This window comes from Haliaeetus albicilla, chromosome 7, assembly GCF_947461875.1.
Source record: "Haliaeetus albicilla chromosome 7, bHalAlb1.1, whole genome shotgun sequence".
NCBI classification, from domain to species: domain Eukaryota; kingdom Metazoa; phylum Chordata; class Aves; order Accipitriformes; family Accipitridae; genus Haliaeetus; species Haliaeetus albicilla.
Genome location: NC_091489.1, coordinates 28,850,576 through 28,872,709, shown reverse-complemented (window position 1 = coordinate 28,872,709; position 22,134 = coordinate 28,850,576). Strand labels below are relative to the sequence as shown.

Below are 22,134 nucleotides of genomic sequence, written 5' to 3'. Positions count from 1 at the left end.
ATTAACTTTCCATTGCAACTTTACCAGCTATCCCTAAGTCTGCAGAAAGGGTCATGTAACAACTTCATGAATGGAAAAAGACATAAAGTGGAAGTTCTTCACATAATATGATTTTTTCAACACAAAGAGTCTCATCTCATTAGTATTATCCTCACAATGAATAATCTGCACTATTCTTTTTTTGTGTAATACTATTCTCTTAAACCTCTGTTTGGTTATTTATGCATAAACACATGCACCCAAGCCACAAAACCACCTGTAGAGTTCCCCACCAGCTGAAAAGCATTAGAATCACTAGTGGTCTCATTCTTCCTGCCACAGACAAGGCTTACAGGAGTGGGTTTTTTGAAACTAGATTTCACATTGAGGACAGCCTGGAGTATCTCTTATTGTATGATACATGCTGCTCAAACCAGGAACAGCACATTTGTGGAGATTATCATCCAGTGGTAAAATTGTTTGGGCTGTAGTAAAATTCCAGTGGTGGCACTTTATGGTACAAAATCTGAAGTTGTCTTCAGTGTACAAAGCAGGCTACAAACTAAAACGTACAATTTCCACAGAGCAGAATTCTTCCCTATTGACAAAGGGAAGAAAAAATGGTACTGTATGACTAAGTCACCCAAAATTTCATGGTATTTACTTAGGAACTTCACTTTCATTATGCATACCTTTTGTCTACAGGGAGACAGAAAGGGGGAGGGGGGGAAGTCTGATATGAAAATATGAGGAAATGTCTTTATTCTGAATTTTGAAATCTCCCCTGGAAACTCTGCAGGTCCTTCCGGAAAAGGAAAATCTCAATTTTTTTCTTGTGGGAGAGTTCAGCAGCAGCATGATTGATCAGAAGCTAATGTTAAATCCACTGAAGATATAAATCCATTCTATACCACCAGAAAATAGATGGTACTTTGCCAAATAGGTAGGAGGCAGAAGCATCATGACTTACAGTGTACCACGGTAACAAGCTGCACCCCGTCTCTGGCAAGTACCTCTTTTTTTGTCCCAGACAGGCACAGTTGATATACTAGGTGCTCTGCACCTCAAGAAAAGAGCATCACCAAAACCAGTTTCACCATGTCTAAAGTAGTAAAACCTGTCACGGCTATAAAAATACAGGCACTATTCTGTATTAGCTCCAAATTAGTTCCTTGGGAGTTCTTAGATGCACTTCTGAATTCCTGTGGCAAAAAAAAAAAATCACCAAACAGACCTAGTTGGCATATGGGGTTATACTCCCTCCTATTTCTCACATTGAAACTACAAACTGCACAGTCCTCAATATACACTCCCAAGTAAGTCTGCATGGAACAGAGGCACAGAGTGGAGAATCACACATGCATGGTGCTTACCTCAGTGTGGTCTCATATCCTCAGCTGAGGGGGCCTTGAACATTTACACAAATACATGTGATCATGCTGCATCATGTTTTCTTTGAAAGCTCTAACAAGCTACTTAATTTTTCACACAGATGGCAGCACTGTAAATGAAAACAGATTACATTAGCACTGACATCATGGCAATCAAAGCTATGGAAAAATGTACAGCTAAGATGGATGCAATTTACCATATCATACCACAAACAGCATTTGTTAATGCAATTATTTTTCTCTTCCACGACAAAAAGGGTTAGACACAGAACTTCAGACTACATTCATTACACTCCTCACAACACATACTGATACACTAAAAGGTACTCCACAGGACAACAACATCTATTTCGATTAGTTTTGAAAGAGTCAGTTTACTTACTGGTATTCAAAATTTGTCTTCAACTCAAACTGTTAGGGGATCAGCAATCAAGCAATTCCCTAGTATTCTCTCTGCCACAAGAAAAAGAAGGAACAAATTAAGACCTTTTGGCATTGTTTCGGTTCAGACTCTGTTGTTTTGCTATTAAATTATGCATCTAGTTTGCTGCCTGAGTCATCTCCTTCAGAATTTATAGTGGCCCAAACCTGACCAGTCAGCCAACACATGACCAGTCATAAAACAGGTACCACCTTAAAATAATTCAAGCCATTGTTTCCACAAGATTGAAGTTACCTACATTAATAGCTCATTAATATCCTGTGCAGGCCAGTCACTACTGCCTAATGAGTTGCTGCAGGAAGATAAGAACTTCACAAGTCAGACCAATACATGTATCTCTAGCAGAGTTAAATGAAAGCAATAAGCCTTTACAATGGTGGTAGGCAAGCACATCAGTGAAAAAAAAAAATCAAACACTGTACTCCTGCTTGCAATACTTGCCTCCAGTCATAGCAAAGTCTTTGAGCAGTCAGCCCACAGCTCTTATCAGAGTTCCCCAGAACAAACGTCTTCAGAAAAAAGCAGCCAATTATACCAACCCTAGCTACAGCTGGATGCCATCAAGAAATCTTATCAGCTGCTAGACAAATAAGATCACTACATGAAATTATTATGCAAACAGTAGAGTCTCAAGAAAAATGCAACCTTTTAGTCTCACTCTTTCTTGCAAATTGTTTCCACGTATTTGTTCTGTAGACAGCTATCTGATACAGTGATACAATTACAGGCACAGGGTCAAAGATAGAGAAAGCACTTTTATCCCCAGTTTATCCTAGCCAGAACTGTCAGAAGACCAGTCTTTATAACCCAGTTAAGAAAAAAAAGTTTCATGCAGTGATTTTCAATCTGTGGCTTCAAGTCCTTGGGGGCTGTTAATTACCACCAAGAGCTGAAAAGGGTACCCGAAGAAATAATCCTACTATCAGGACATTTAATTCACGCCACCTTGGGCAGCAAGATCCACAGATCAGAAGCATTTACAACCACCATTTCAGTAAATGCACATATGCAAGACAACTATACACCTGCACTTGCTCTAGCAATTTGAAATCCAGCATCCTGCAGAAATGCAAAATGAACCAACGGGTAACCAAAAATCACCCTATTAACCTACAGCTTCAGAAGGCTTCTGTGGCCCATGCCATTCTTCTGGTCTTAAGGAGACTCCTAGTCCTCATTTTCTAGGTAAAAGAGAGCAGTGTTCCCCTGTGTCCCTAACACTTTCATTTGACCAGTTTTTTTCAGCTGTGCCTTACTGGATCTGAAAAATATCATCTCCCTCTCCTCCCATATCTTGGCAATTTATACATGCTCTCACAAATATGCAAGAAAATAAGGGCAGACTCCCTTTGATTTCTTTCAACTGAAAAGACAGATGTAGGTGTAAGAGAGATACAACGAGAGGCATTTTATCTTTCCAACCATTTGTCAGTTCTAGTCAGTATTGTATCTTTAGATTTGCTTATTATTTTACCTGTTATTACAAATGAAATGAGATTAATAAATACAGCACATTGGTTTCACAGACATTAGAGCTGAGGACCTGCACTAATAGAGCAATTCAAACATGCTGAAAAAGGACAGTTTTAATTTCTATCTAAAAAGGCTTCCTCTTTTGCTAATAAAATATAGCTTCCCCCACCCACTGTAGCTGAAAGCACTTTCCCTCAAAGCCAGTTCACAAAAAGTGGCTTTCCTTTTTTCCTTCTAGAGCATTAAAGAAGAACAAGAGTTTATTTATTTTTATAAAACACTACTGGAGCTCATAAGAACATTGCATATGCTTAAAAATCCTGTATTTTCAAGCTTTACTGCACTGTCCCAAGAGTTTACCTGCTTTGCTAGTAAAAGCTGCTTACAGCCTGTTAAGGGTCAGGGCAGAAGATTATTTAATTAGGCAGCAGCCCTCACCCTGGGTTAACAGAGAGGGGAATGTTCCATACAAATTGCATCCAGCTATGTTTGTGAGTAAGGGATGTTTACATGAAGACCAGCACAAGGCAAGACAAAGGAGGATATGCTAAGGGGATCAAAGATACATGGTATATTAAAAAAACCTCAAAACTTAGAGACATACAAGGCATCACAAATAGCACTTTTAAAGAAGCATGCAATGAAAAGAACTGTAGCTGGAGTCCAGCAGGAGCATGGAAATTGTCTTCTGAATGTTAGGTCAAGCACTATGCAAGCCACAGCATTACTGTTAATAACACTGAAGAACCCAAACAGGTACAGAGTTTACATACCTGTTTATTTATCTGTAGCTAAACCAGCTTCCAATCACACAGAGATACATATTTATCCTAGTTTGAATGGTGGTGGTTACGCTGCAGAGGAGCTTTACTAAAGCCAGAAACTGACACAACGCAGCATTGTCTGAAACTTGCTCTAAAAACACCTTCAAATATCAACATTTGCAAAAACGCTAGTCAGAAATACAGGTAATATAATGGAAAGTGTTAAATGCAAGTCATGGTTTTCTACAGCCTCTTATCTACACACTAACAAATGCCAACTTGCATTTTTAACTTCTCTTAGAAGTCACATAGAAAAGCAACTTTGACACATTTGCACAACAGAAAGAGGTATTAAAAATATATTTTCATAAGTTCTTGGCTGTCTCTACTTGGAACTTAAAAAGGTAACAATTAAGGTATTGTATTCCTAATTTCTGTTTATTTTAGTCCCATTACATTAAATGAAAGAAATTCTAGCCATGTTCAACTTCATGTAGCTGATTTTACTCCAGATTTGCACCTGCTAGATAAGGCTGCAATGACAAGAGATGTAAGCAGGAAGACCATTTTACATAAGAATTTCTTTTTCTTTTGGAGATCTTCAGTTATTATTTTTATTTTTTCTAAAGTACAGTCAGTTTTAATACTAGTTTTCAGTAAAATCTAGGAATGTTTTATTTCTAGACATCCTAGCAACTAGAACTCCCCCCCCTCCCAAAAGAAGAGTTGAAGAGTTGTCCCAGCCACCTGTACCTGTTAATAAGAAAAGGCAGGAAATGCCTTCCCTAGACCATATTACCACTGGTGCTGGTTCTTACCAGCAAAGCCTTTTTTCCTGATTTGCTATTAACTCAAAGCTTACAGTTATTCATTAGTGTTTGCTTTGCTTTCTTCTGGTGCAAATTACCTTTTGTTCGCCACCACTTAGTTTCACTCATCCCCATGTTCATTTACTTATTTCTGCTAGGTTTTTCTGTGCAATCTCCCTAAACCACTCTTTGTTCTTCCCAGTCAAGCTCACCCCTTTCTACAGACATGAACGCATGCTAAGTGTCAGTTTCCAAACAGAACCTTCATCAGTCGTTAATAATTTCTAAGAACTGCACATTTATTGCTGTGCTTTGCTTCAATCTTTTAGATGAGAATTTCTAATCTGTTCCTGAACTTCACAGTCACCCTTCATTTATCTAGTTTCCTGAGCAGGCTTCCATATAGGAGATTCCCCATTCCTCTTAGCATTTGTGCATCAGCATTTGATTTCCAGATTCCAGGTTTCTCCAGGAACTCTTAAGGTAACCTTTGCTAGCCTTAGGCCAGATCAGACTCCCACAAACAGGGCAACAGTGACAAGGCAGTTCCTTTTCCAGAAGAAACTGAAAGGAGAGGAAATTACCATTTTAGACTGGAAAGCTCATGCTTGGCTATGGCCCTAAAAATTAACCTGGTTTTAAAGTAATAATCCAGTCTTCCCTTCCCCCACAAATTAGGTTGCCATTCACCTTGAACTTGGCAGGATTGATTTGCATTTCCCTGGCAAAGTGTCTAGCTATTGTGAGCCAAACAGCAAATGCCTGAAAACATCAACATGGTACTGAATCTTCTCTTTGGCAGTATTAACATAACAATATTTTATATGTAATTATTATTTTCACATCACCACTTCAATTGTCATAGTGTTACGTGCTGTGTCATGGTGCTCCAAAATAAACACATTCAGCAGAGCAAGCACAGAAAGAAGGGAAAAAACAGCAAAAGGAATGTGAAACCAACCCATCTTTACTCCCTACTTTACCCTTCACAGAGGTTTTTAAAGGTGTCACCTGGCCTACTTAGAACTTTACAATATCTAGAGATCACTCCCTGAGGGTCAGCCTTACTTATGCAAGCAGTCAGTTGCGTTGCTCTAAATCTTGCCTTAAAGGGGTTACCAAGACTACATCTTTCATCTTAGCTTGCATTCAACTATACCAGTCATTTTACTTTGTAAACTATCCAGGGTACAAAGCATTAACTACTGGCATGAAACCACAAACATACACATAAATACTTTTGAGAATTGTCTCATCACAGCACAATTCCTTTAGTTTTGTATAATTAACTATTAACACTACTTAAACACAATACTCTGAAAGCTGTTAAGTACCGAGCACCTTCCAGACTGGATAGTCTCTTGCAATATAACCTTTCATTAAATTAAAAACCAGAGGAAAAAAACAGCCAGAACATAAGGAAAGGAGGCACCACTTAGAGCTATGCTTCTAAAGACCCACCTGTGCTGAGCTTTCTCCCTGCATGGAGCTGTTTTGGGTTTTTTTTTGTTTTTTTTTTTCCTTTTTTCTTATTTTGCAGGGAGCAGAAGTGACGCAGGAACAAGGAAGCTAGAGCAGCAAGGGCTCCAGCAGCACAGCTTATAAAGTGGCTGAGCGGAGCCAACCTAAGCAGAGGGGGTGTAGGAGAACAGGAACAACCAGCAGCTCTGGAACACCGGGGTAACCCTTCCCTGGGCAGAGGCCTAAGGGAGCAGAAACAGGCCTGTCTTATGGCAATACTCAACACCTAAGGCCTTACAAAAAGGACCTCCTGGCAGCAGAACAACCCCTCAGCAGAGACTCCCATGTCCTCATCTTCACAAAGCCTTCCACCCGCTCTTAGGGAACCCAGCAGAGCAGCCACAGCCACTCCTACCCAACTACGCCCCCACATCCCCTGGCACCTTCACCCCGCCGCCATTTCGCACTCCACTCCGCTCCCTTCCCTCCCCCGCCTCCCTGGTGACGCCAGGGCCTCGTCCCACCCCCCGCGAGGGCGGTGCTAGGCGCGGCGGGTGCCCGGATGTGGGAGGCTCCGCCCCCGCTGCCGAGCGCTACCGCCGCTCGCGCCCCCTCCCTCCCTCCCTGTGCGCCGTTGCAGGTCAGCGCGAGCCACTGCCGCAGTGAGGGGAGCCGGAGCCGGCGGCAGCGGCAGGCCCGGGGCGCGGCCGCGGCGACGCCGACGCCGAACACGCACAGTGAGGCCGGGGCTCCGTGGATTCAGCTGCGGGGGAGACGCCTGACGCCCACCCGCCGCCATGGTGAGGACCCTCCCTCGCTGCCGCTCCGTGCCAAGCCCCCCGCTCCCGCCCCGCCGGAATATTCCAGACCGGGCCGGGCCACGGGGGTGAGGGGTGAGGCAATGGCCCCGCGGCCCGGCCCGGCCCGACCGCCGCTCCGCCTCGCTGCTGCTGCCCTGCCTCTGACCCGTCTCCTCCGCCTCCCGCCCCCGAGCTGTCCACGTCCTCCCGCGGGCGAGCGCCTCGCTGGGCTTTCCCCTCCCTCCGGGCCGCCGCTGCGGCCGCTCTGCGTCTCTCCCTGGGGGCGGGCACGTCCCCCTGCTTCCCCGCCGCCGCCCATGGCCTCCGCCTCGCCCCCATGCCCCCCGCTGCCTCCCCTGCTCCTTCCGCCGCCTTAACCCCCCCGCAGCGCTCACTGGGCTTGGCCCTTCCCTTTCTCCCCGCCTCGCCTCGCTCTTCGGTACCCCCTCACCTCACCCCCGCCCCCAAACGCGCTCTCTGGCCCCCCTTCCCCTCAGTCCGGGGGTTCGCCTTCCTCGGCCTGCGCTTCATCTGTTTTCCAGATGTATCAGCAGCGCCCTAAGCAAGTCCGGCATTTTGGTAGAGGTGTCTTGTGGTTGTTTTGCAATCTCAATAGGGTCCCGTTCCACCCCCCCCCGCCTTGGTGCAGCAGCGTTTTTCTGTTCATGTGCAGACCGGAAAGCTATAATGCACGTAGCCTATGGCAGGGAGACAGGCTAGATAATGTATACTTCAATTGGTCTGGGTTTAGAAAGCTGACACTTTAAATATGGTAGGCATGCGGGTTTTGAGACCGCAGGAAGAAGGTATGCGGTATGTTCAGGTGTGTGCATTTGAGTTGCTCTGTTTTTTAAATCATGACGATTTAAATTTCCCTTTTACTGCCGTAAAATTAACCCAGATATGTAGTATGGAGTCCTGTAGTGTTTTACGTCGACGCTAGGGGTGTCTCCTGCTTTTCACCGCTGCCAAGAAATCAACGCCCTTTTTTAATAAACATTTATTTTAGCCTAAATTATCCAGTACTCTGGCTGCAGGAAGACTCTGGCAATTTTTTGGTTTTACACCTGGAAAAATATAAGTGGTTTAAACTTTTTGGTTCTTAACCCTTTAATAGCAAGGTCAGCTGTTCATCACATTTCACATTAGACTTCACAGGGCCTGGGAGCCAAAAGTGGGTTTTCTTTTGTTTTTAAGCAGGGGATTGCAGTCTTCCCTTTAAAAAAAATAAATTTGTAGCAGAAACTGATGCATCATGTTCAGGCTGTCTTTGTGTGTACACTTTAATGTCTGTTAGATGTGCATTTGGAGAAATATTTTGAAATGTATAAAGGTTTGGTTTCAGTTGGGTACTAAACCAATGTGTGTACTTGAATGCCTTCACAGTCTTGGAGTACGTTAAAACTGTGAGAAAAGGCGGCTTGTATTTTGAGAACAAGGTATTAATGAAGCTAAGACTGAAAAAGAAAAAAGTTATTATTTGTAATTATGCCATGGTTGCAATACTGCTAATTGCTGTGAATATATAGATGAACAGTGATCATCTTCCACACAACGGTTGTGCTCATACTGCCATTAGTTGGGTCTTCTGTGAAAATTGTGTTCTTGAAGACTTGCCTGAGGAGATATGCTAACATGCATAAAAGGAAAGAAAAAGTTATTTAACCATGAATGCGTGTGTGTGTTAGTGACTTGTAATGAACCTAACTTTTCATGTGTGATTAACTTTGATTATTTTTTTTCCTCCATTCTGTTGTAAATGAAGCTGTCCTAGCATCTTTTGATGGTACAGTCATGTTGATTGATTATTACTTTGTGATTTCTTGAACAGTATTTGTGTATGATCAATTGCAATGTGTAAATGCAGAAGCTGGAAAAAAGGTATGCTGGATATTATCTCTACCAGTAAAGGTGTTCGTTTGCTGACATAACTCTCTGGCTGTTGTTACTGCTTTTCACTATAGCTATGTCAGTATGCCGGTTCCGATAACAACTGATCTTAGGTGCCTTGTGGTCTGAAAACCAAGCTAAAACTAAACAGCTGATAAACATGAAAAAAAACCATTTCATTTAAGTTGCTATTCTTTTTACTGTCGTTACTCTGTGGATGTTTTCACTGGAACAGTTCACTTTTAATGGAGTAGACCTTGTTTCAACCTTTATTAGGATAGAGCAATTCTTTTTTACAGTTTGGGGTAACATTTCTTTTGTGTTCTTCCAGGACCAGAGAGCTGAAAGTTATAGTGAAGAAAGAGGTGAATGTATTCTTGCGTTTGTTCTAGGTAGCTTAAGATAAAACATAAACATGTAGTGAGTCCAAGAATGTAGTTCTGGATGTTTTGGTATAGCCAGTTCTAAAATAATCTATCAGGCAGAGCATAAGATGATGAGTCCATTATGTAATGCTAGAAGTAATGTTGATATGCTATTTCTGTCAGAGTTGACTTAGCAAGATTTTCCTAGGAGTAGTATTTTCTAGGAAAAGGTAGATAGCACAGATAGATGCTATTAAACAATCTTGGGTTTGGATAGGTAATTTCCGTTTTCTCAGGACGGTCTGTATTCTGGTTTATATCCAGCTTTTGAGTTTTGTAGTTGTAGGACAGAAGATACAGAATTCCATAGGACCCTGTCACCCAAACCATGTTATATAGTGTGTCCACCTTAGCTACACTCTTACTCAGTTGTTTTGACCCACTTTACTTGAGTAGTGGTGCTTCTGGTGCATTTTCTCCAGCCGAAGCTGATCTAGCAGTGTTTCTAACCAAAACATTTTTTGCAATAAAACAACAACAACAAAAAAGCCTGAAGACCATCTTGACTCATTGTTTCCTATTTATTAGGGAGGGTATTAAATATGTTGGTTCTTAGCTGAAGAAAAAACTAGTTACTCCATTACCAAATCATCATTTCACTGCTATCATTACAAACATCTGAATAGTCAGTTCAGTTTTGTAACAGGTGGCAGGAACTGGAGGCACTTACATGGTCTGTCTTATGTTTTACAGCCTACTGGTGGTCTTCTGCCACAGGTGGAATAAACTGGTCTAGGATTCAAACTGTGAAGCTCATTGTAGGTCTTAAGAAGTATTTGGTAGGCTTATTTAGGCTGGTTTCTTTAATAAAAGATATTATTTTGGAAGTAATTTTCAGAGGCATAGTTTAGAGGCCAATTTGATTATGCAAGTTTACTTGACTGTGATCTAGAAAGGAAGACAGATCCTGTTAATGGAGGAGGAAAGAGACTTTTTAAAAAGTAATTACTTTTTTTCACTATTTCTGCAGTAGAAGTAGAATTCTGTCTTTATTGGTTAAACTATTAATTCAACAATAGAGAGGAATTAAAATTGAGTAGTTTGAGGGGAAAATGGTTTGTGGTGGGCATACCTCAGGAACTTCAGAATATTGATCTTCTAAGGCATCTGACTTAGCACTAAAAGGGAAGCTTTAAGGGAGTGACATTAATAACATCTAAATTGGGTTTTTCATTGATACCTTAAAGGAGATGGGACTATCTTCTGTTGATCAGAAAAGGAGTCTTCAGTAATTCTCGTATTTCTGGGGAAACAAATGAGGCAGAAATGCTCATTTTGGTGCCAAACCATTTCTTGGTCTGCTTCTGCCTCCTCGTTTCCCTCATTTTTGTATGTCAGAAAGACATACAAAAAACTGTTAAGGTGTAGCCAAGCTACTATGAGAAAATTATTCATCAGTTTTGATTGACGCAATACATACTTTCAAGAAGAAATGAATCTAGTAGTGAAGATCTTACAGCTTTCTTGTAGCTGGTTGTTGAATCAGTTGCTTACCTGGCAGTGTTGCAGAAGGAATAGGTTTTTTTAATTGTACGTATGCTTAATAGCATTCTCCTACTGTAATTCATAAATTACACTTGCATAATGTTTTTCAACATTGCTTTGATTTCCCTGCTAGTAAAAGAATTCTTTTGCTTTCCCTCCCCTTTATTACTGCCTGTGTTTAGCTGAGTTTTGTTAAAGAAAACTGTATCCTCTCCTGAAGTGTTTTAAGTTTGAATGGCAATTGAGCATGAAACTGTTAAGTCTTTGGTTTAGTTATATGAAATGGTGACCAAAAATTGTGTTCATAGGAAAAACTTTTTTGTAATTTGAGCTGATACATGACTTCTTGAAAGCAATTTGCTCTTGATGTCCTTGCCCTTCCTCTTTCCTCCCAAGCCTGTTCTCCCTGCTCTGGGTAGTATCATTTGTGAACTACTAATTGGGAGAAAAATTACACTGCACTGTTTGTTCTTTGTTGATTAGCAGCCAATTCATTTAGTGACACATTTCCCTATTTTCGATCCTTTCCTTCTTCTGGCCTATATGTTTTTCTCTTCTAAATTTGTTTATTCCTGTGTGTTCCCTACAGAAAGGCCGCGGGGGCAAAGGGGCCTGACTGTTCCCGTGCTTCCTACATGCTAGTTCTTTGGCAGAATTGTCAGCAGAAATAGGGAAGGTGCTACTGTGTGATGTCCTTGTCACGATCAAACTCCTCTGCTTCTGGAGGAGCAAGCACTGCAAGGATGGGGGAGTAAAGATTGAACTGATGGGGAAGGAATGATGAGAGGCATGGATCTACATCAAAAGAGAGGAGTGAAAAGTGCTTATGCTTAAAGATTATGCAGTTGGAACCTTCTGAGCAGGATATTGTAAGAAAAATAAGTATCTTGGTTTATGTGCATGTCCCTGTTAATTAAAACAGAAAAGAAGTTGGAACTCCTGGAAACTGTAAGAATTTTATTGGCTGGCTTGATTATATAAATTACTTAAACATGTTCTTTCTTTCCTAAAGACCATAATAGCTTATCTCGCTGTGCTCTTGTGAAGCTGCTAAATACTGTCCTTGTTCTACAAATGAAAAAGGTTGAGGTCATGGTGGGGTAATAACTTATCCAAAGTCCTTTTTATTGTTTAGAAGTTAACATTAGCATGTGATGTCGGAAATGGATAATGTGTTTGTAGCTCTAAAAATAAGAAGTCTAAATCAAATCAGCTGCTAAAAATTTTGAGGTCTTGGGGCTGATGAGTTGAGTTAGAATACAGCCACTAGGAAATGTGCTGTGCACTGTCCATTTGTCTTAAGGCATGTGATGGTGTGCAGGGGTTGAAAGCTTGGTCACACACTGCCTTCTTTCAGTGTCTTTGTAGCATTGTGTTAGCCACTTAAAGTAACTTCTTTTAGAGATTAGACCTGGAAATGGACGTTTATATCCCATAAAAGCTATTCAGTTTCTTAGATGTCAGTGGCCTAAAGTAATCTTGACATCAGCAGTTTGAGAAACATCTGCTACAAAGATTACCTTAATGTGCTGAATGAAGTGGGGCAGGCTTGGATATGGACCAGTGTACTTTAATCTGGAATAGATAGATCTTTCAGTATACCAGTTCAAGTATTTTGGGAATGTTTTCACTGCTGTTTCCCTGAATCAATGATCAGGGAGCTTAAAAGACTTGAAATTTAGGATTTTGCAGTGATTTAAGTACATGACTAGAAGCAATATATTCTGCTTGAGGTATGATGTAGCTAGATTATTTTGGTCACCATGTGAAATACTGTATTTCCTTAGTAATATTGAATATCAAGATAAGTTTAACCAGGGTTAAATTTAAACTATGTCTTGTTTGCCTATTCAGGTCTGTTCTGTATAATTTGAATGGCAAAAGCCTGTGCAGAGTTTTTTTTTTAAAGAACTTTCAGATGTGTCTAAGAATAAACCCCACATCTTTCAAGTGAAGTAATTTTTTGAATGACAGTTCTTTTAAATAAGAAAACTTAATCTTGAAATTTTATGTAGCTTTCTAAATGTGTAGCTTGAAAATTTTAATTTGGTAACTATACTTTATTAGGCCTTTTCCACAGACAGAAAGACCATTAAAATGTTTTATATCTTGCTTTTAGATTGTACCTAGCACAGCCACAAGCACATTGTTACTTTAACTGCTTGGCAAAACTATGTAGATGGTGCAAAACAGGCTGGAGACTATATCTGACTTGTAACTTGACAGTCAGTTGGCCATGCTATTGATACTCCATTCCACAATTAAGGAAGAATCCCATGCGATATAAATAATTATCCTTGACTGCATTAAAGTAGTCTCAGAAACCCTTTAAATGCTTTGGATTAAAGGACCACATTGCTCATGAACTGCCAATAAAAATCTTGGCTTCCAAGCTGTAAACAGGTTGTGCCAGTTAATACACTCAGGTGAATATTTGTGAAGTCTGTGTTGATGGACATTTTTAAGCAGACTGTTAAGGCAAAGAACCGGAACTCCCCTAGTAAGCTGATACTGTGCCTATTTTAAAAAGCTTATGCAGTCAGCTTGAAGTTCAAAAACACTTTGTGTCATTGCCTAAGTTGGGTAAAGTAAGAATTAAAAAATGTAGTAAGACATTTGTTAAAGAACTTCAGTCAGAGTTTGGGAGGGGCAGGAGAGGAAAGGATGGGGTGAGAGCTAGGAAGCCCAGAAATGAAGGCCAGGCTTACTGTGTTCCTGGGAAGAAACCCAGCTACTGGAAAAGTGGATTCAGCTGTGATTCTCACAAGAATATGATCTTAGGATCATCTTTAAATTCTGTGGAACTTCTTTTCTACTTTGATATATTTGTGACAAATATGGAGGCTTTTTACCCTTTATTTTAAGCAGCTGGAAACTTTGAGAAGGAAGATCTCAGCTACAGTACTCTTTTTTTTTTTTTTCCTACCCCTTCTCCATTGTCACCCTGTGAATAGCTCCTCTGCATATGTTTATCAGGTGTTTTGGGGTTTTGGTAATAGGTAGTAAAAGACAAAACAACTGTTGTTTCACTGCTGACTCCGTAGGTTCTGAACAGCATCACTGAAGTTGAAAGAACTCACTTGAATTCCCTCTGCTCAATGATACTATGGCTAGCAGAGAGGACTTCAAAAAGAGTGGTTTGTTTGTTTGTTTTTATTAAACTCATGGGTATGACTTTAGGCCTGAATTTATGAAGGAGAACTTTTCATGTTCTTCGTAGGCATGATGTCTGAACAGCTTTTTTTAGTGTTCTGTATGTAATGATGTTCCCTCGGGGAAGTTTAATTTAGTATTGAGCTACTGCTTACAGGCTTAGCACCTTGGTATCTGAGCAGTCATGGGTCAATTTTGTTGATAACACTGAAAGAACACTTCACAGATTTCTCAGATAAAGCTTGATTGCATGTAGATCTGCTAGGAAGTCTAGAAAAAATTAATGATAAATAGGAGAACTTCTGAACAGCAATAACAAAATGCCATATGAATAAATAGACTTGATTTTTATATTTGACTTAAGTAGACTATCTTAGCACTCTAATCACTGTTCTTCATAGGGGCTTCTAGTAAAATACCTGTTTCCTGCTTACCCTTAAATTTTTTCAGGGATTCTCATAAAAATGGTGTTTTTCTGAAATATTTTATTCAAAACACTAAATTTGGTTACTTCAGTAATAAGATTAAAGCATTTGCATTGGGTACCGCTGGTGTTAGTTTTTTATTTCGGACAGTGCATTGAAAAATGAGATTAGTGACAAATGTAACTTAAAAATATAAAAGGTTAGTAAGTTTGATTCTTGTGTAGTCTTGAATGTTAGAGTACAACTCTAGTGTTGGTGCAGCTGAATTTGCCATTGCCAGAGTTCAATTCTGAAAAATCATCTTTTGAGAGGCCTTGAAAAAATGAACAGTGAGCTAGAAGGTGGCCAAATTCCCTTTCTTGGTGAGAAAACAAAAAGTCATGCGAGTAAAAGGGACTAAAATTGAGGGGAAGTAGAAGATGGTTGTTTAAGATTTAGGCGTTGTATGTAATGATGTAGTAGTACTGTAATGCTCTCTAGCAGGGTGCAGAGCAGCTAAAGATGCCATAAAAAATTGGGAAGAGTTGGTTCGAGTGAGAGAGTGGAGAGCAATAGTTTTACCTTGGCTACTTTCTCAGAGGTATTGTTTAGCATCCATGCAGTGTCATAAATGTTTTGTGAAGTCAGTTCATGTTACCCAGCATCTCACAAAGAGCAGATAAAGCACTGATTTTAAAATTAGAAGTGTTCTTTGATTTGCACTTCATATTACAGACTGGTGTACAAATGTACGCGTATTATACGCTGCCTTTAAGGTTTGCAAGCAGTAAATTTTTCGAAGTACAGCCTATGAAGAGCTAAGATGGGAGGTAGCAGAAAGATGGTAGCCTGTCGTTCTGTGGGCAAATTGTGTATACATGCACAGTTGTGTCAGTCTTTGGGGATGGATGCAGTTATTTGTACTGTGTCTTGGGCTAGGATGACTAGATTATTGATTGTGAGCCTCCAGAGCAACTGGTAATTATTACTGGAGGTCACTGGAGCTCTGCAGGGGTGCATCTACCTGACTTATTTTGGGACCTGTGGACCCTATAAATAGCAGTAATTTTTCTAATGCTGCTTTGTGTGTACTTTTATGCTTACTTTTATGTACATTTACAACTTAAGAAAATTTACAGCTCTTCAGGATAGCTGATTTTAATTGTATTGCTAGTTACAGCAAGTAATAAGCTTTGATTCCTGACAATATGAAGTAATCTTTTCTTTAGCAGGTGCTATGAATCTTTACCAAAAATAATGCTAACATCTGTAAGTAAATGAGATTTTGGATAATTCTTCAAATATTTGACATAAAACTGTTTATAAGCTACTAAAACTGGGTTGGAATTCTGATTTAATCTTTTGAGTACCCTTTTATTAGCTTGTAGCTGAAGTGCTAGATGTCTCTATTTGATACTGAATATTAAATATTGGCATTCCTGTACAGTTCCTGCCCTGAGGAACTTAACCTAGAATATTCTATCTTTTTAATTGCATTTGAATATTCATATAACCAACTCCAGAATGGATATCACCTCAGTGTTACGATTTTTAAAAGTCAGTATTTTCTCCATGACACAGGTCACATAAAGAAAACCGTTTCAAGATTTTGGAATATTCCATAGCAGTGAAAACCTTAACTGAAAGCAGTGTGGTATTTTTCTGTTTATTACTATGTTTCATTTTGCTTTTCTTTGATTGGGAAGTCTATGATAATGATAATTGGAAGATTCAGAAATTTGCAGTGCATCTTTTTCAGAAAATGAATTCCTAATTTGCTGGAAATTCTAACTATTCACTTACAATGGAAGCTGGTAATGCCCAGAAGACCTGTTTAATGTTTTGTAAAATTCTTTATAATTTAATTACAGTGGTTTTGATTCTTGTGTATTGGATCACAGTGTTGGTAAGGGCCTGTTTTCAAACCGTATGACTCATCTTTATTCTTTACTGAATTCTTTGTGAGTCCTTGAGTGGCATGAACTAAACCAGAGCTTGTTAAAACATCTCAATGTAATAGCTGACAGCTCTAAGTTCTGATAAAGTTATTTTCCTTTTGGAGAAAAAAACCAAAAAACCTAAGTATTAAGATAAGTGTTAACTATCAGAGATGGTTAAGAATACTGGAATACAATCTCTCTTTTGCAGATTCTGTAGCTATGCAACAGTTCCCCTTCAGCATAGTCTGTTTATTCCTTTGATTTGCACATCTTGTCCAGTTCTGCATCTTTGCCGCCCTGATTGTTTTCTGTTCTTGTCAGTTTGTGAAATCAAATCCCATTTTTGAACTATCTAATCTGTTTTCAGATACATGTCCTTTACATAATACTTTGCAGTGTTCTTCAGCTTCTTTTGTGGTAGATCCTAAATGACATTTTATTAATTTTCTACTTTTCTTTGTGATCTTTTTTACTGTACTGTTTCCATTGTCTCTCTTCTTGTGGAGCTGATAAGATGCTTATCTCCTGTCTTTGAAGCTCAGATTTCCCTTTTTCACACTAAGAGGTATTAAACTGTTTATAAATTTCTTAAATGGGAAGAAAGGCTGGTGACAGCATCTATTTATGCAATCTGTTTCTGTGCTCTTAGACCATTTGAGCGAGTACTGTACACTGACCTGTGTGACTTTCCTGAATCTTGTGGTATAGGTTGTGTGAATTGGCAATATTCTCTGAATTGGCACTTAAACTTCCTGCTCAAGGACATTTGACTCTTTCAAACTGTTAGTAGACTGTTGTATGCAGTACAGTAGAGCTGCATCAGCTTTCTTTTTCCTGCAGGCCTTTTCACATCCATTTAAAAATATCCATGCAACTGTTCACAAAGCCTTAACCTTTGCAGTTAACTCATTACTGAATACACTGTTAAAAATCTAAAAACTTAAGATAAGAGAAAGATGTGCTGGTCACATTGTTCTTGAGTATTTCCAACCTACTTCTGTGAACAGGGAATTAATTCAACTGTAGTATCATCTTTTACACTAAGTAGTATAATACTGTTATATGATGCAGTATAATCTGTTGTCTTCATTTCTAGAATATATCTTTGCTATTTTCTTTCCCTTCCACAAATACCACTTGCAGCAGTACAGTGAACCTGCTACGTCTAAACCCCCTGAAAAAATGAAGCCTTCTAAACTTACTTTCCAACTGATACTGATCTCCCATTCTTTGCTTGCATAAGTTGGTGAACAGTTTGTGGTGAGGGACATTTACCAGATATGTTGGGAACAAATACATTAATTTGTATGCTTGTCGCTTGCTGTCAGAGGATAACATGCTTCATTTCATTTCCAGTTAGGTTCTCATCTTTCATGTTTGCCTCAGCCTGATATATATGTGAGATATATCTGATCAGTCACAAGCAGGCCTGTAGCCGTTTCTTGCAGAAGTTAGGGAGGAGGTTTGTTTTCTCTAGTGGGGGTTCTGTGACTACTGTAGCTCCTCTTCTGCTTTTGGAAAACGCTCTGCAAGTATTATTATGCCTTTCTAATGCTCATGGCATTGCTGAATAGTAGTGTGAAACTGATCTAATGATTATTGGTTTTCTTCCTGCCTGTAGAGTTAGGGCTTTCAGTGTTATATCTTCTTGGTACAAGCAAAATCAGGAAGTTCAGAAACTTCAGAAGGCTGGGTCACCCTTAGTTATACTCACTTTTTTGTATTTGGAGTGTCACAAATCATATTTTTAAGAGGTAGAGTTTTTGATTCTACAGATGTTGATAACACTTGCCTTTAGCTTTTTTAACTTATTTTTGGAGTAATTTTTAAATTTGCAAGCATGTTAACAAAGTACCATACCTTTAAGTGACAATGATTTCCACAACATACTACAGCATGTTTAAAAAACAATGAAGAGAAAAGAAAGCCTACCTTTCACACCCCTCATCAATTCAATGGCAAGAGTGCTTGACTGGAAGTATTACAGAGAATATAACTAATTTTTGACTGTTTCTGTTAATTTTGGAGGGAGGTATTGAACTGCCAATTAACTTGGCAGAGTTTGTACTGCGATTGTTCTAGAGAGCTGTTTGCTGAAGGTCCCTAGTTCTCTTTGGGTTTTATAGTGCTATGGAAGTGCTGAGAATTAAATAGGTGTAATAGAAAGCAGCCTCAGAGAGTATATCTGTATATAGTAAATTATATTTCAATATGGCTTTAGGTCAAGTTAATATCTTTTTGTAAAGTAACTTTTCTATTCCTATGTAGGTCAGCCAGTGATTAATTCCCAATTTTGCTGGACCACTGTTCTGTTGCTTTGTGTTGGAGTGGAAGTTTTGAACGTTGTTTGCAGGGAGGGTACTTTGGACAAAAACTGTTTTATCTCCAAATTGTTGTGGAGAAAGGGAGAAGCTGAAAGCTTTAATTGCCTACTAAATACCTTACCTGTAAAAAAAAAAAGTTTTAACTCTTTTGCGTAGTTTTGTCTGTCTTCATTTGACAGGCTATAAGATGCTAAATAATAGTTTAAGTATAATCTGTTTTAATTACTGGTGAAAACTGTGTGACTTTGTTCTTAGTCCCTCCAGGTTCTCAGTGATGCTTAATGTTTTGAATGAAGTTTTTTGTTTTCTTTGTTCTATATGTTACTTTACTTTTCCAAATCTGAAGTTGTTTCTTTCACACAACCGTAACACAGTTTACTGTTTGCAGTTGCTTGGATTTTCTGTGTTCATATTCACCAATGATGGGAAAAAATTCCTTCATGTTAATGAAGTGATTAAATTGGAGATGATCATAAGTGGCCAATATCCAATTTGTATCTCTCAGTGTACTGAAGAACAAGATCAATGTGAAAGGCTTTGGTTTTTGTTTCTCTCTAGTATCCCATTAAGTGTAAATTGATGTCATTTCTTTGTTATTAAGATGTTGACCCTTAACTCTGATAATCCCATGACACTTTAGTCACTTGTTATAACCTTCAGTCATGATTTATGCTTTCTGCCATACTGTTTATTATAAGCTTTTGCACTATATACTTAGAAACAAAATTGCCTTCTTTGAAATGATCTCTTAAAACTCTTCAACTCCACTTTTGTTATACATGAAGATTTATGGTTTCGTTTGTATTTTTTTTTTAATTGTCATTGATATGTCTGTTGCCTTGCAGTCTTCTCAGTCTTCTACCTTGTTTAGTACTTGGATTACAAATTTTCTGCCTGGACAGCATGGTCTTGTTTTAATTTTCACTAGTGTGGTCTGTGTTAATGTAACAGCACAGTCATGGGGTGGATTGATTGGGAAACTATTGGAATTATCTTTAAAGTTGAGAAAGAAGGCTGCTGTGGTCTCTTCTTTAGCTAAGGGAATTGAATAAACTTCAGTGAAGAGGCTTGTATGGTAAACCTAGTAAGAAGTTTTGTAGATGAAACCAGTATGTTAATGTAAGTGGAACAAATAAGTTAGCATCTTGCAAAATTTTTTGTGACTCCTCCAGAAGCAATGGAGGACCAACCTGTCCTACCGAATGTGAACTCTTAATTGCATCAGAAGTTACTTTGATTTAGTGGTGGCAGAACTTTATTGTTCCCCTACTAAAGGTTGAGTTGCTTCAGAATCTTTCTGGGAAACTCCTTTCATTGGCTTTTGCAGAGGTCATTATTCATTTATGCACTTAAAATTACAGGGTTCTGAGAATTTTCAACGGTGATGCAAGCTTTAGAAGTGCCAGCTCTGTAGTGATTACATAAGTAGATTGGGTTTTTGCCTCTGAAGAGTAGTAGCTGGGAACTGCCAAAAGTGAAATTGTCTTAATACCACACAGGGAATTTGTACCTTAGCTCATAAAGTTAACACTTTTGTTCCTGTGACTGTTTTTGTCTCAAGTTTTATTTACAGATTGCAGTGCTTATGCAAGTTTTTGCAGTGAGAGCTCTTATTATTTTGTATGAGAGCTTATGGTTTCTCATACATACAAGGTTTTGCTTTTCTGCTTCAAGTGAAAGGATTTATTTGTTAGTTTTCCCAATGTGGCACAATCTTTACTCTGCCTTGCCTTGGTTTAAAAACTGCACTATATTTGTCTCTAGTACTGTTAATTATCTGCCTACCTGACATATTGCAAACTCTGGCAGGGAGATCATAAAATAGAACAGAAAACTTTAATATTCACACATATTACAGATGCAACAATGGAGGTTAAGTTTAAAGCAAACCAGTTATCCTTTAGGTTTTTATTATGTCTACATCCAACTTGTGTAAGATGATTTGTGGGGATAGACACATACCTAGTGAATAGCATTACTGATGTATGCTCTGACTTGATGGCTCCTTTTCTCCAAATTCAGGAAAAGGACTTTGCAGTAAAGCTGTTTTCCATCTTTGATCATGCTTTCTTAAGCAGTTTTGCAAACTGTTTTCTTTGGTGTTTCTACTGGGTCCTTATGTCTCATTCTGTCTTGGGTGACAATTTGACAATTTTTTTTCTTGGAGACACCTTTAGTTTACCTGCAGATGAGTAAGTAGTGTTGTGTGTCTATATGTATAGATAAGTGATTAAACCAAGTAATTTATTGTACTTTCAAGATCACGCAAGTTTAGATTTTTTGCTGAAAGCTCTGCAATTGTAACTGAGTTCAGATAGGAAAAGCTATGGCATTTATGTATATGAATATAAATCACATAATCCCTGGTATAACTGGACAGACTTTACTGATTGCTTTTCAGTCCTGAACACTTAATATTCAAAACATTAAAATTTATAAATGAGTGGTTTTTATTCCATTTGAATAGATGCACTTCTTATTTCTATGCTTCCTTTAATGTTAATAAAGCCAAATGGTGTATTAGAGATAAAGGCTGAATCCTCTTATAATTACACTCTTGATTCCTTTACTTTTCCTGTCTGGTAGAGGCTTTGGCAATAGTAGCTGTCTCTAATTTCAGGTTTGCTTCTTGCTTCATTGGTTTAGGGCTTCCCTGTGATATCCTAGAATAGCTACTTGACTGTGATGGCCTTAAGCCATTAATATCTCATTTTGGAGGAGACCCGTGGACAGTGGAGGATTTAAATAAAGCATAGCAGAAGCGACTGGCCAACTGCCAGCCAGAGGACAAGTGGCTTCCCTTTAAAATGACTGACAGAGTTTGAGCAGAGCCATGACTGGATTAGATGGTGACTAAGGAGTAAACTGCAGGCTTTTCCTAAGACTAGTACAGTCTTCCTTGCCTCCTGTACCCTGAGGGGGCATGTGGTAGAACCTGATGTACATCTGAGGGGGAAGAATCTTCTAAAGAATCATTACTTCTTTGTTATGAACAGATTGAATAAACGTATCCAAAATAAGGTTTTTGTAGTAAGACTTTTTTAAATGTGGCAAAGGGAATTATAACACTTATTCTGCGTACTTGCAAAGAACAACAATGCCAGAATGCTGTAACAGCTTTAACCTGACTTGATCTCTACTGTAATCCCAAATCCGGCAATCCCCTTTGCCTTGGTTCATTATCTCTGATGTCTGCAATTTAAATGCCATGTTGAAGAATTAGGTATTAATCTTTTTTCGAGTTCCTTCAGTACTGAAGGTCACAGAGTGTTTTCTTTAGAGGCAGGATTAACAAATTTAGGTTACTTTGGGGATAACACATTTAAAACTTGAAATCTCCTTCCAAAGGTAAGTTAAAACAAGCTGTGGTGCTCCACCCCACCTGCCCTGCAGT

General features: G+C 39.0%; 2 protein-coding genes across 10 annotated transcripts in view; one reads left to right on the top strand and one right to left on the bottom strand.

Annotated features, from left to right (window-relative positions):
- Positions 1-6,799, bottom strand: part of PLEK (pleckstrin) — a 64,140-nt gene extending 57,341 nt beyond the window's left edge. For 7 of the 9 annotated variants that reach the window (XM_069787512.1, XM_069787515.1, XM_069787518.1 and 4 more), the window contains exons 1-4: positions 6,320-6,786; positions 4,059-5,422; positions 1,753-1,823; positions 1,353-1,480 (exon numbers count right to left, since the gene is read on the bottom strand). The gene's annotated coding sequence lies outside the window, so the exon portion shown is untranslated. Of the gene's footprint in view, positions 1-1,352; positions 1,481-1,752; positions 1,824-4,058; positions 5,423-6,319 lie in introns of all 9 variants that reach the window. The other 2 variants (XM_069787513.1, XM_069787514.1) reach the window with 2 other exon arrangements.
- Positions 6,800-6,888: 89 nt separating this feature from the next.
- PPP3R1 (protein phosphatase 3 regulatory subunit B, alpha) overlaps positions 6,889-22,134 on the top strand; it is a 42,013-nt gene continuing 26,767 nt past the window's right edge. The window contains exon 1 of the mRNA XM_069787522.1: positions 6,889-7,119. Within this exon, the coding sequence (XP_069643623.1) occupies positions 7,117-7,119 (3 nt within the window). The 5' untranslated portion in view covers positions 6,889-7,116. The remainder of the gene's footprint in view (positions 7,120-22,134) is intronic.